Source organism: Oncorhynchus clarkii, chromosome 30 (assembly GCF_045791955.1).
Source record: "Oncorhynchus clarkii lewisi isolate Uvic-CL-2024 chromosome 30, UVic_Ocla_1.0, whole genome shotgun sequence".
In the NCBI taxonomy this organism is placed as follows: domain Eukaryota; kingdom Metazoa; phylum Chordata; class Actinopteri; order Salmoniformes; family Salmonidae; genus Oncorhynchus; species Oncorhynchus clarkii.
The window spans coordinates 15,015,761-15,030,209 of record NC_092176.1 but is presented as its reverse complement, the minus strand read 5'-3'; the positions used below and the strand labels follow the sequence as shown (position 1 = coordinate 15,030,209).

At 41.5% G+C, this 14,449-nt stretch overlaps 1 protein-coding gene across 2 annotated transcripts in view; it reads left to right on the top strand.

The window, feature by feature from the left end:
• The window catches only part of LOC139389250 (glycosyltransferase 1 domain containing 1), a 47,777-nt gene extending 33,822 nt beyond the window's left edge, over positions 1-13,955 (top strand). For both annotated transcript variants that reach the window (XM_071135782.1, XM_071135783.1), the window contains exons 9-12: positions 6,120-6,163; positions 7,009-7,129; positions 7,635-7,733; positions 9,672-13,955. In XM_071135782.1, the coding sequence (XP_070991883.1) occupies positions 6,120-6,163; positions 7,009-7,129; positions 7,635-7,733; positions 9,672-9,818 (411 nt within the window). In that variant the 3' untranslated portion in view covers positions 9,819-13,955. The remainder of the gene's footprint in view (positions 1-6,119; positions 6,164-7,008; positions 7,130-7,634; positions 7,734-9,671) is intronic.
• The last annotated feature ends 494 nt before the right edge of the window (positions 13,956-14,449 follow it).

Genomic DNA, 14,449 nt, shown 5'->3' with positions numbered 1-14,449 from the left:
AGATAGGTCCAACTTTTGAAAATACCATGCTCAAATTCCTAAGTATTTGCAAACAGGGACAGTGTTGTTGCAAACAAGAAGCGTATTAGGCATTGGAACAATATAAGATTAACACAGGCCTATCTCTCTGTCCATTCCTAGCTTGTCATTTCGGTCATTTGTGTGGTATAAAAAAATATTCTGCTAATGTGTAGAATTGCATGAAATGTTTTAAATTATTTTATTTTCTCGGACTTCCAAATATGATGATAGGTTCATGCATTGTGTTTACTATGAAGGAGATCTTTCCACCCCTACTCTTGTCCACAATGGTCTGCGAACCCACAACCTGGCCCGCAGCCCTTCCTGCGTTGCCATGTAATGCTTACAGGATGAAAAACAGTTTCTAGAACTGCATATCTAAAGCTCTGGTCTGTCCAATAATTGAGGGTAAACGGTAGACATGTTCTCTGCTATCCATTTTGTTTTAATGATTATTTTGGGTATAGGGGAGGGTCACTTTTTTGAAGGGGGGGGGGGGTGTTCAGGGGAGGTTTAGGTCCAATATATTTTCATTTCAGAAAGGTCTGAAATCAGTTAAGAATTTACAATGACTGCCTACTTCATGTAACCCTTATTGTAAATAATGTTCACTCCCTTACAGCCTGAATATTTAAAATATTTAGTCACTGGCCTACACACAATACCACTTAATGTCAAAGTGGAATAATGTTTTCAGAAATGTTTACAAATTTGTAAAAAAAAATCAAGAGTCAATGAGTGTTCAACCCCTTTGTTATGGCAAGCTCAAATAAATTCAGGAGTCAATACATTTTACAATCATGTACAGAATAAAAACCATGTCATGACATGTTACAAACACCTTTGGTAGTGAGTCTATGAGTCTTTCTGGGTAAGTATCCAAGAGCTTTGCACACCTATATTGTACAATATTTGCCCATTTTATTCTTTAAATAATTATTCAAGCTCTGTCGAATTGGTTGTTAATCATTGCTATAGATTTTCAAACATATTTAAGTAAACTGTAACTTGGCCACTTGGGAACAACTCCAGTGGTTAATTTGGTCTTGTGTTTTGGGTCATTGTCCTGCTGAAAGGTGAAGGTGAAGCAGACTGAACCATGTTTTCCCTCTAGGATTTTGCTTGTTCTTAGCACCATTCTGTTTATTTTTACCCTGAAATTCCCCAGACCATATCAATTACAAGCATACCCATAACATGGTGCAGCCACAACTCTGCTTGAATATATGAAAAGTGGTACTCAGTAATGCCCTTAACATAACCCTTTCATATTCAGATTTTTTTTTGCAGTATTATTTTATTGCCTTGTTGCAAACAGGATGCATGTTTTGGAATATTTTTATTCTGTACATGCTTTCTTATTTTCAGTTTGTCAGTTAAGTTAGTATTGTGGAGTAACTACAGTACAATGTTGTTGATCCATCTTCAGATCTATCACAGCCATCAAACTCAGGTACTGTTTTAAAATCACCATTGGCCTCATGGTGAAATCCCAGGGCAGTTTCCTTCCTCTCCGGCAACTGAGTTAGGAAGGTGACTATCTTTGTAGTGACTGGGTGTATTGATACACCATCTATAGTGTAATTAATAACTTCACCATGCTCAAAGGGATATTCAGTGTCTGCTTTATTTGTTTTTACCCATCTCCCAGTAGGTACCCTTCTTTGTGAGGCATTCGAAAAGGGAAAGGGGATACCTAGTCAGTTGTACAACTGAATGCCTTCAACTGAAATGTATATTCCACATTTAACCCAACCCCTCTGAATCAGAGAGGTGGGGGGTGCTGCCTTAATCGACAGCCATGTCTTCGGGACCCGTGGGTTAACTGTCTTGCTCAGGTGCAGAACGACAGATTTTTACCTTGTCAGCTTTGGGATTCGATCCAGTAACCGAGCCAAAACCTCCCTGGTCTTTGTGGTTGAAATGTACTGCTCGACTGAGTGACCTTACAGATAATTGTATGTGTGGGGTAAAGAGATGAGGTAGTCATTCAAAATCATGTTAAACACTACTATTGCACTCAGAGTGAGTCCATGCAACTTATGTGACTTGTTAAACACCTTTTTAATCCTGGACATATTTAGGCTTGCAGTGACAAATGGGTTGAATACTTATTTCAGCTTTTCATTATTTATTCATTTGTAACATTTCTACTTTGACATTATGGAGTATCGTGTGTTGGCCAATTCAGGCTGTAACACAACACAATCTGGAAAAAGTCAAGGGGTGTGAATACTTTCTGAAGGCATTGTATATTTCAATACATTCTTGAAATAGAAACGAATGCTCAAGCTCATTAAATATACTGAACAAAAATATAAACGCAACATGTAAAGTGTTGGTCCCATGTTTCATGAGCTGAAATAAAAGATCACAGAAATTGTCCATATGCACAAAAAGCTTATTTCTCTAAAATGTTGTGCACCAATTTCCTTACATCCCCGTTAGTGAGCATTTCTCCTTTGCCAAGATAATCCATCCACCTGAAAGTTGTGGCATATCAAGAAGCATGATCATTAAACAGGTGCACCTTGAGCTGGGGACAATAAAAGGCCACTCTAAAATGTGACGTTTTGTCACACAAAACAAAGCCACAGAGGGAGCGTGCAATTGACATGCTGACTGCAGGAATTTGGCAGTATGTCCAACCGGTCTCACAACCGCAGACCACGTGTAACCATGCCAGTACAGGACCTCTACACCCGGCTTCTTCACCTGCTGGATCAGCTGAGACCAGCCACCCGGACTGCTGATGAAGCTGTGGGTTTGCACAATCGAAGAACCGTCTCAGGGAAGCCCATCTCCATGTTCGTCGTACCAGGGTCTTGACCTAACTGCAGTTCAGCATCATCACCAACTTCAATGGTTAAATGCTCACCTTCAATGGCCACTGGCACGTTGGAGAAGTGTGCTCATAACAGATGAATCCCGGTTTAAACTGTACCGGGCAGATGGAAGACAGCGTCTATGGTGTCGTGTGGGTGAGCGGTTTGCTGATGTCAACATTGTGAACAGAGTGCCCAATGGTGGCGGTAGGGTTATGGTATGGACAGGCATAAGCTATGGACAATGAACGCAATTGCATTTTATCGATAGCAAGAGATACCGTGATGAGATCCTGAGGCCCATTGTCGTGCCATTCATCCTCTGCCATCACCTCATGCTTCAGGATGATAATCAAATCAAATTTATTTGTCACATGCACATGGTTAGCAGATGTTAATGTGAGTGTAGCGAAATGCTTGTGCTTCTAGTTCCGACAATGCAGTAATAACCAACGAGTAATCTAACCTAACAATTCCAAAACTACTACCTTATACACACAAGTGTAAAGGGATAAAGAATATGTACTTAAAGATATATGAATGAGTGATGGTACAGAACAGCATAGGCAAGATGCAGTAGATGGTATCGAGTACAGTATATACATATGAGATGAGTAATGTAGGGTATGTAAACAAAGTGGCATAGTTTAAAGTGGCTAGTGATACATGTATTACATAAAGATGCAGTAGATGATATAGAGTACAGTATATACGTATACATATGAGATGAATAATGTAGGGTATGTAAACATATTAAGTAGCATTGTTTAAAGTGGCTAGTGATATATTTTACATCAATTTCCATCAATTCCCATTATTAAAGTGGCTGGAGTTGAGTCAGTGTGTTGGCAGCAGCCAGTCAATGTTAGTGGTGGCTGTTTAACAGTCTGATGGCCTTGAGATAGAAGCTGTTTTTCAGTCTCTCGGTCCCTGCTTTGATGCACCTGTACTGACCTCGCCTTCTGGATGATAGTGGGGTGAACAGGCAGTGGCTCGGGTGGTTGTTGTCCTTGATGATCTTTATGGCCTTCCTGTGACATCAGGTGGTGTAGGGGTCCTGGAGGGCAGGTAGTTTGCAAATACACGGCCCACAATACACGGCCCTATGCCGCAAGGATCTGTACACAATTTCTGGAAGCTGAACATTTCCCAGTTCTTTAATGGCCTGTAAACTCACCAGACATGTCACCCATTGAGCATGTTTGGGATTCTCTGGATCGACGTGTACGACATTGTTCCAGTTCTCACCAATATCCAACAACTTCGCACAGCCATTGAAGAGGAGTGGGACACCCTTCCATAGGCCACAATCAACAGCCTGGTCAACTCTATGCGAAGGAGATGTCGTGCTGCATGAGACAAATGGTGGTCACACCAAATGCTGACTGGTTCTGATCCACACCTCTATTTTTCTTCTTCTTCAATTGACCTTATGAACTCAGTAAAATCTTTGAAATTGTTGCATGTTGCGTTCATATTTTTGTTCAGTGTAGTTAAACAGCATAAAGTCTAATGTGCTTTGAGTTGAACATACAGTTTTTATCAACAGATGTATATATTTTATATATGTATATATATTTGTGTATATATTGATATTATATATGTATACAGTTGAACTCGGAAAGTTACATACACTTAGGTTGGAGTCATTAAAACTCGTTTTTCAACCACTCCACAAATTTCCTGATAAACTATAGTTTTGGCAAATCGGTTAGGACATCTACTTTGTGCATGACAAAAGTAATTTTTCCAAAAGTTGTTTACAGACAGATTATTTCACTTATAATTTACTATATCACAATTCCAGTGGGTCAGAAGTTTACATACGCTAAGTTGACTGTGCCTTTAAACAGCTTGAAAAATTCCAGAAAATTTTGTCATGGCTTTAGAAGCTTCTAATAGGCTAACTGACATAATTTGAGTCAATTGGAGGTGTATCTGTGGATGTATTTCAAGGCCTACCTTCAAACTCAGTGCCTTGTGGCTTGATATAATGGGAAAATCAAAATAAATCAGCCAAGACCTCAGAAAAAAAATTGTAGACCTCCACAAGTCTGGTTCATCCTTGGGAGCAATTTCCAAACACCTGAAGGTACCACGTTAATCTGTACAAACAATAGTACGCAAGTATAAACACCATGGGACCACGCAGCCGTCATACCGCTCAGGAAGGAGACGCTTTCTGTCTCCTAGAGATGAACGTACTTTGGTGCATTAAGTGCAACTCAATCCCAGAAAACAGCAAAGGACCTTGTGAAGAGGCTGGAGGAAACAGCCACAAAAGTATTTATCCACAGTAAAATGAGTCCTAAATCAACATAACCTGAAAGGCCGCTCAGCAAGGAAGAAGCCACTGCTCCAAAACCGCCATTAAAAAGCCAGACTACGGTTTTTAGGGACAAAGATCGTACTTTTTGGAGAAATGTCCTCTTGTCTGATGAAACAAAAATAGAACTGTTTGGCCATAATGACCATCGTTATGTTTGGAGGAAAACGGGGGATGCTTGCAAGCCGAAGAACACCATCCCAACCGTGAAGCACGGGGGTGGCAGCATCATGTTATGGGGGTGGTTTGCTGCAGGAGGGACTGGTGCACTTCACAAAATAGATGGCATCATGAGGCAGGAAAAGCAATTGGATATATTGAAGCTACATCTCAAGACATCAGTCAGGAAGTTAAAGCTTGGATGCAAATAGGTCTTCCAAATGGACAATGACCCAAAGCATACTTCCAAAGTTGTGGCAAAATGGCTTAAGGACAACAAAGTCAAGGTATTGAAGTGGCCATCACAACGCCCTGACCCTATAAAAAAAATGTGTGGGCAGAACTGAAAAAGCGTGTGCGAGCAAGGTTGCCTACAAACCTGACTCAGTTACACCAGCTCTGTCTGGAGGAATGGGACAAAATTCACCCAACTTATTGTGGGAAGCTTGTGGAAAGCTACCTGAAACGTTTGACCCAAGTTAAACAATTTAAAGGCAATGCTACCAAATACTAATTGAGTGTTTGTAAACTTCTGACCCACTGGGAATGTGATGAAAGTAATAAAAACTGAAATAAATCATTTATTCTACTATTATTCTAGCATTTCACATTATTAAAATAAAGTGGTGATCCTAACTGATCTAAAACAGGGAATATTTACTTGGATTAAATGTCAGGAATTGTGAAAAACTGAGTTTAAATGTATTTGGCTAAGGTGTATGTAAACTTCTGACTTCAACTGTATGTGTATATTTTAAAGTAGTTGTTTTCACTGATTTTTCTCTTAGATTGATCCTGTGTTTACTGAAGAAGTAGAAGCAATCAGTAAAAGGTAAAACCCTTCAAACTTTTCTTTCATGGTTATCAGTTTAGTAGAACATTATCGCTGACTACAGATCTACCAAACTGATCTGGACCCTGCGTTATCGCTGTCTAAAGATCTGCCAAACTGATCTGGACCCTGCCTGCGATCTTGATCTGGACCCTGCGTTATCGCTGTCTAAAGATCTGCCAAACTGATCTGGACCCTGCGTTATCTCTGACTAAAGATCTGCCAAACTGATCTGGACCCTGCGTTATCGCTGACTAAAGATCTGCCAAACTGATCTGGACCCTGCGTTATTGCTGACTAAAGATCTGCCAAACTGATCTGGACCCTGAGTTATCGCTGACTAAAGATCTGCCAAACAGATCTGGACCCTGCGTTATTGCTAATTAAAGCTCTGTCAAGCTGATCTGGACCCTGTCGCTCTTGTGAGAAATTCAAAAGACACCCAGCTTATCTAACGCTTTATCCCATGTGGCCCAAGAGAGCATGTAAACCAACTGTGCTTATATCTTCAGTAGAGTTAGCAGAATGTAAATAAAAAATATGTAGTCTAGCGTGTTATCTTTCCACCCCCAGATAGAGGCATGGCTCAGATCTGAGAGATAATAACCAAAGGGATTCACCTCCTGGTCAATGTGTTTTCAGACAGTCAGGAAACAGCCCTGACTCTCTCTGGTTAAGACTTCATGTACTTTCAGAGCATGGCATGTCAATCATACTGCATCGTGGCGCCAGCGGTCTGTGCATCATGCCCTGCACCTGTCACTCCTGCCCGTCATTCACAGCTGTGTGCGCCTTGTGGTGAGCCCTGTGTCACGCAGAGTGCTGCTACTGCTGTGTTTCTCAAGGTCAGCAGGGGTTTACCTGGCCCAGGAGAGAAGCCAAGAGGAGCTCCATGCTGCTATGAGGAGGTCAGCTGCCCTGGTGAACAGTTCAGTCTCCGAGGGGATGTCCGCTGCCATTTTAGAGGTGAGGGGTGAGGGATCACTAAATCTGGGCAAAGTCCGCAATCATCTTTTGATCATTACAGTCATCATTGTCATTAATTCCACTGGCATGCCCTGCCCACAAAATATATCACAATGTACATTTTTAATTCAGCTCAGAATATAGTATGTTGGTGTCACATGCAGCTCTTTCAAGGCACCAATATTCCACCCTATGAACCTTTTTATTATTTGTACTAGAGCAATTATGAGAATGACTAGCTTGTCATACTATCTTTCCAGAATTGGGTGTAATCCTGTTAATCTGTTTTAAACACTGCAGATTAAAACAATCCACAGAAGGCTTAAACACTGATTAGCATGTTTCACTTCCACAACCTGCTGATAACGTATTACCTGAATGAATGACAATAAAGTCCCAAGGGGATACCAACAAGTAAAGTAAATTAAGGGCTAGAAGATGCCAGCTAGTCACATGTGTGTGTGGAGTTTGATGTAGCTATTTCTGTGTCATGTATTGTGTTCAGGCAATGGACCTGGAGGTACCGGTGGTGGCTCGTGACATCCCAGGCAACACAGCGGTGGTGCAACATGAGGTCACTGGTCTGCTCTACTCGTCCCCTCAGGTAAGAACCCTTCCTGTGGTTAAGCTGTAAAATGGCTTTCATATCCACTGTGTAAGAGGCTGATGCAGAGGGAAGACAGCCACCAGCAGTAGCAATATAACTGAGCCTACAACTGAGGTGTATTAGACCCACTTAAAATAATATAATAATATGCCATTTAGCAGACACTTTTATCTAAAGCAACTTAGTCGTGCGTGCATACATTTTACGTATGGGTGGTCCCGGGGATCAAACCCACTACCCTGGCACTGAAGGCGCCATTGAAGCACCATACTCTACCAACTGAGATACAAAGGACCACGGAATATGACTGTCTTTCCCCTGACACAGTCTGCTGTTTCTGAGTATTAACCTACTGTGCTAGACACACTCTTTATGCTATTGTTTTTTTGTAAGGCTTAAAATAACAACTGAGAATGACATAATAGTTTGGAGGTGCGTAAGTCGGTAAAAGGGATTCAACATGTCCTAGGGGCCTATACTTTAGTGAGAATGTAGACCTCAGGGGAAGGAGTCAAGATACAACAGTATCCAGTGAACTGTATAATGGTACACGGCAGCAACCAGGCATGTGGAGAAAGCGAGAGGTCCTTGGAGGGTCACTTTAACTAACTGCTCAGAGAGGTTTTATGTGAGAGCAGCGGTAGGTGTTTGCCGGCAGGGGGTACGTCCTCGGCATGGTACGTGGCAGGCAGGAGGGTGACATTAGCATAATGCTGCTATGATGCCAAGAGATAAGTCAGTCCTTTTCTCTCCAGGGGAGGTCGTGTCACGTGTGCTCAGCTGAGCCGTGGAAAAATCCCTCCAAGGGGGAACCTCACACAGTAGGCTGAAGAGACGAGGGTTAGCTAAACCATGGCTTCTAGCTAACAGCTTCAGCTGTTTCAACTGAAACTCTCTCTGGCTGACACAACTTTTTCACACATGATAATGTACATGTTGCACAAGCCTTTCCCAGGGATGATAATGTGTTATTGGCCATTGATCTGTTTGTGGTGGTGACTTGTTCATTTGATACTGTACATAACTCCTCAAGAGTATTGAAAATGTAATGCAAAGGCTGTCAAAAGATCAAGCACTTGAATGCCTGTAGCACTATAAACAGTATGGCATTTTCAGAACGACTGTAGTATATTTTTTATGGAGTCCATTGATTATAGAATAACTTGACTTTTAGTGGTTTTGCTGGGACTTCATGGCTCTCTCATATGGCTTAATCTCAAATTAAGAGGCACTCCAAACATGGTCACATCACTTGAGTGAAGTGAAACGGCCTGATGCTCTGGCATTGGCTGCAGCTCTGTTTACCCACAAGGCTCTGCTCCAGGAGATCTTGGATGCTATGATGGAGCCCTCACTGAAAGGCTGTGTGATTCTGTGTTATTACAGCCCTTGGTCACAGCCTCCCAGGCCACTAAAAAAACTGCCAGAATTCAAGAAGGACCTTATGGGCTCCAAACATTTCCACCGGCGCTCAGGGAGAATGTCATTACTCATTTTGTAATTGCTTGATATATTTCTCCCCATCTCATCCTGACAGCTGGTGTGGCAGGGCCATTAAATAGCAGCAGACAGACACTGTTTGTGTTCCACTCCCTTCATAAGCAAATAGGAAGCAGCAGCCATCAGAGTAGGTTGGAAAGGGCCATTGCACCTGCCTATTTGAAACCGGTCACAGATGTCTCCATCAATTAGCAAGGCAGAGCACATTCAATGAGTGTTTACAAGTCAGAATAGCAACACTCCCTCATGTCATTCACTGCTGTGGTTGGTTACACCTCATTAACTCACTGCTTTAATGGGTTCTTAGAGGCTTGTTAAATGTATAAAAAAATGTTAACAAGTAGTATTGTTCTTTTGGGGTAAAATACTAGTACAGATGTATGCTTCATTCAGTAACTTCTGAAGCATTGATTGTCCTTGCCCCACCTCTTCCAGGAATTTGTGCGTGTATCTCAGAGGCTGCTGGTAGACGGAGAGCTGCGGGAGCGTGTGGTGGCGAACGGGAAGCGCTACGTTGAGAAGCACCACAGCCTGGACCATGAGAGGGAGGCCTACCAGAGGCTGGTGGACACGCTACACTAAGGCTGCACAGAATAACCAGGTCCTCTGTCTCAACCTTACTTTCTCTCAGGAACAACTCCAAGGGCTCTATTCAATCTGTATACGATTCATCGATACAGATTGAATAGAGCCCTAAGTTAGTGACACAGGCGGAACTACACAAGCAGAAGATACAAATCCATATCCAGTTTGGGTTAGTGCTATCCTGGCTCCTTGGGACATACAGTGGGGCAAAAAAGTATTTAGTCAGCCACCAATTGTGCAAGTTCTCCCACTTAAAAAGATGAGAGAGGCCTGTAATTTTCATCATAGGTACACTTCAACTATGACAGACAAAAGGAGGAAAAAAAATCCAGAAAATCACATTGTAGGATTTTGAATGAATTTATTTGCAAATTATGGTGAAAAATAAGTATTTGGTCACCTACAAACAAGCAAGATTTCTGGCTCTCACAGACCTGTAACTTCTTATTTAAGAGGCTCCTCTGTCCTCCACTCGTTACCTGTATTAATGGCACCTGTTTGAACTTGTTATCAGTATAAAAGACACCTGTCCACAACCTCAAAGAGTCACACTCCAAACTCCACTATGGCCAAGACCAAAGAGCTGTCAAAGGACACCAGAAACAAAATTGTAGACCTGGACCAGGCTGGGAAGACGGAATCTGCAAAAGGTAAGCAGCTTGGTTTGAAGAAATCAACTGTGGGAGCAATTATTAGGAAATGGAAGACATACAAGACCACTGATAATCTCCCTCGATCTGGGGCTCCACGCAAGATCTCAACCCGTGGGGTAAAAATGATCACAAGAACAGTGAGCAAAAATCCCAGAACCACACGGGTGGACCTAGTGAATGACCTGCAGAGAGCAGGGACCAAAGTAACAAAGCCTACCATCAGTAACACACTACACCGCCAGGGACTCAAATCCTGCAGTGCCAGACGTGTCCCCCTGCTTAAGCCAGTACATGTCCAGGCACGTCTGAAGTTTACTAGAGAGCATTTGGATGATCCAGAAGAAGATTGAGAGAATGTCATATTGTCAGATGAAACCAAAATATAACTTTTTGGTAAAAACTCAACTTGTCGTGTTTGGAGGACAAAGAATGCTGAGTTGCATCCAAAGAACACCATACCTACTGTGAAGCATGGGGGTGGAAACATCATGCTTTGGGGCTGTTTTTCTGCAAAGGGACCAGGACGACTGATCCGCGTAAAGAATGAATGGGGCCATGTATCGTGAGATTTTGAGGGAAAACCTCCTTCCATCAGCAAGGGCATTGAAGATGAAACGTGTCTGGGTCTTTCAGCATGACAATGATCCCAAACACACTGCCCGGGCAACGAAGGAGTGGCTTCGTAAGAAGCATTTCTAGGTCCTGGAGTGGCCTAGCCAGTCTCCAGATCTCAACCCCATAGAAAATCTTTGGAGGGAGTTGAAAGTCCATGTTGCACAGCAACAGCCCCAAAACATAATTGCTGTAGAGGAGATCTGCATGGAGGAATGGGCCAAAATACCAGCAACAGTGTGTGAAAACCTTGTGAAGACAGAAAACATTTGACCTTTGTCATTGCCAACAAAGGGTATATAACAAAGTATTGAGATAAACTTTTGTTATTGACCAAATACTTATTTTCGACCATAACTTGCAAATAAATTCATTAAACATCCTACAATGTGATTTTCTGGATTTTTTTCCCTCATTTTGTCTGTCATAGTTGAAGTGTACCTATGATGAAAATTACAGGCTTCTCTCATATTTTTAAGTGGGAGAACTTGCACAATTGGTGGCTGACTAAATACTTTTTTGCCCCACTGTACCTACCCTAACTTTAACCGTTACCTAGCCATAACATTTACCCTAACCTTAACCCTTACCTTAAAGAGCCACTGAACACGCTGATTGGCACATGTTTTTCTGTTGCTCATTAGAAAAACAAGATTTCAGTCTTGGAGGTATGTTTTCTGACCGATTTAACCAGTTTGGATAATGATCCTCGTCCCTCATGAGACAGTTCCTCAAAATCCCCAGAATGAATCTAAGATAACTCTATAAATCTTTCATTCATTTTGATGTTTTTGCAGAGGAAGTTTTAGTTGTGCAATTTTACATTTAACTAAGGTGTTTGGTGCAGTCTTAAATCAAAAATAAAATGGGTACTGTGTTGTCTCATGCAAACAAAGTCGGAGCCGCTGGGCAGGTCTGCCTCACTATCTATGCCATTGGATAGAGAGCGATCACCGCAGCTGTTCACCCCGTATTAATGGAAAAATGGGCATCGTCAAATCAAAACCCAACCTCCAACCGTTTTGACGCGCGGATATTCCAGACTTTGTTTTAGACAAGACTGACTTAATGGCCAAAATGATCCAATATTTTTTTTATTTGATTTTGACACTAGAATAACTGTTTCTGACTCATATCAATGCCATGTTTTTAAAGGGATTTGTTGCTTTTTAAAGGCAGTCGCTCTTTAACCATTTTACATTTCAACTTCAATGGGGTTGGGATGTTCCAAAGATCCCGGATAGCAAAGACCATCCAGTTTGTCTACAAATTAATAATTGATATGTTGGCTTCACGTCTAGACATCAACAAAAAAATCTATGTTTAAAGAATACTATTAAATCTAATCAAACTTGAAATGCACTTTAAACTAAGTTTGATTTGATTTAGTCCTTTACATTTCAGTCATTTAGCAGATGCTCTTAATCCAGAGTGACTTAGTTCGTGCATTCATCGTAAGATAGCTAGGTGGGACAACCATATTTCTCAGTCATAGTAAGTCGATTTTTGCTCAATAAAGTAGCTATCAGCAAAATAAGTGCTACTTTAAAAATGTTAAAAAGGAAAACATTAAAACTTTTTAGTATTTTTGGTTGAGATGGAGGCGTGAATCCAAAATGTCAATGATTAACTTGAAGATTACATTTGAAATCAACCAAAGCTTGAAACTCTAGGCCTTTATGTTTTGTCTATTTCTGGTTGAATTGAAACAATATCTGTTGATGACTGCTGTACGTATTGGCCCAAATAGTATCATTGATGCATTTAATGTACTCTGTTAAACCTACCCTTTGGAAGGACTTTGATAACAACAGTGGATATATTTAATTATTAAGAGATCTCAACAATCATTCTCACGATAGCATATTGGTAGTAGTCAGTGATATATCAAAGCTAAGCAGGGCTGAGCTTGGTTAAAACCCTGGATTGGAGACCAAATGAATAGCTATAGATAGATCAACTCTCCAGTAAGAGGTGCTGCCCAGCCTATAGTTATTTTTCTGATAGTTGATATAATGTTGAAGATCTGACGTTGTTTCAAAAGTTACAAATTCAACATATTTTATACATGGTTTTTGGATATTGAAAATTGGTCACAATGATGACATAATCCTGTGGTTGAAATTCCACCCTCAAAACAACTGTTTACATATGACTTTTTTCAAATCTATGTATTTTCCACATAGATTCCATGTCACAATACACATTACCTTGAAACATCATTGATGCAACCAGTTTGTGCCCAGTGGGAAAGGCCTAAAGAGGTGCTTGCATCCATAAAGGGATAACTAGCTTTAATGATCAGGTATCATTTCTGAATTTTTTACAAGTCTTTTCAAGCTCTCAAGCTTTAAAGGCAGACTCAGCGAAATTATGTTGCCACGAAAACACCGCAGATATTGAGATGAGCGATGCAAGACCTCGCTCTCACACAGTCACACCCCACTGGGCACACACTGGTTGAATCAACGTTGTTTCCACTTAATTTAAATTAAATTACGTTATACAAACGTGGAATATATGTTGAATTGACGTCTGTGCCCAGTGCGACACAGTATCTGCATGGGTGCGCTTCACGCTGTTGCACCTTGGTAGCCAGGGCTCCAAAACAGCGGAGAAGTTGAGCCTCGCGCTTCGACGCTCTTAGTTGTTGAGGAAATTGACCCACTATGCTGTTTACTTTCGGCGTGTATGTCATATCGCTGAGTCTACCTTTAATTCTATGCGGACCAATCTACGCAGCACAATTGAACTTGATTAGCGAAATGTACTTTTAAGTGCTAGAGGTGGAGGTTACTTTAATTTAAAGCACATATGTAGTCTAATTGAATGAATGGTGAATTGGTGTCCAATAAAAGAAGTGCTGTGACTCCGTCATGTTTACTCTACTTATTATTTATTATTTCCAAACAGCCTACAGAAAACCTTTTTGAAATTGATTAATTACATTTTTGTAATGAAAGTTGATCAATGCTGTTTACTTATGTATCATTTTCAATAAAATATGGTTAAATGGTGTTTTGCTTCTGTTAAGGTTTCCTTCAAAATGAATCATCAAACAGAAAGTATACAAGCCGCACTGCTTCTTAACACAGCGCGCATCCAACCCGGAAGCCAATCGTGCACCTGGCGACCTTGGTTGGTGCACATGGTGCCCTGCCCGCCACAGGAGTCGCTGGTGCGCAATGAGACAAGGATATCCCTACCGGCCAAACCCTCCCTAACCTGGACTACGCTAGGCCAATTGTGTGTCGCCCCACGGACCTATCGGTCAGGGCCGGTTACGACAGAGCCTGGGCGCGAATCCAGAGTCTCTGGTGTTACAGCTGGCGCTGCAGTACAGCGTCCTTAGCCACTGCGCCA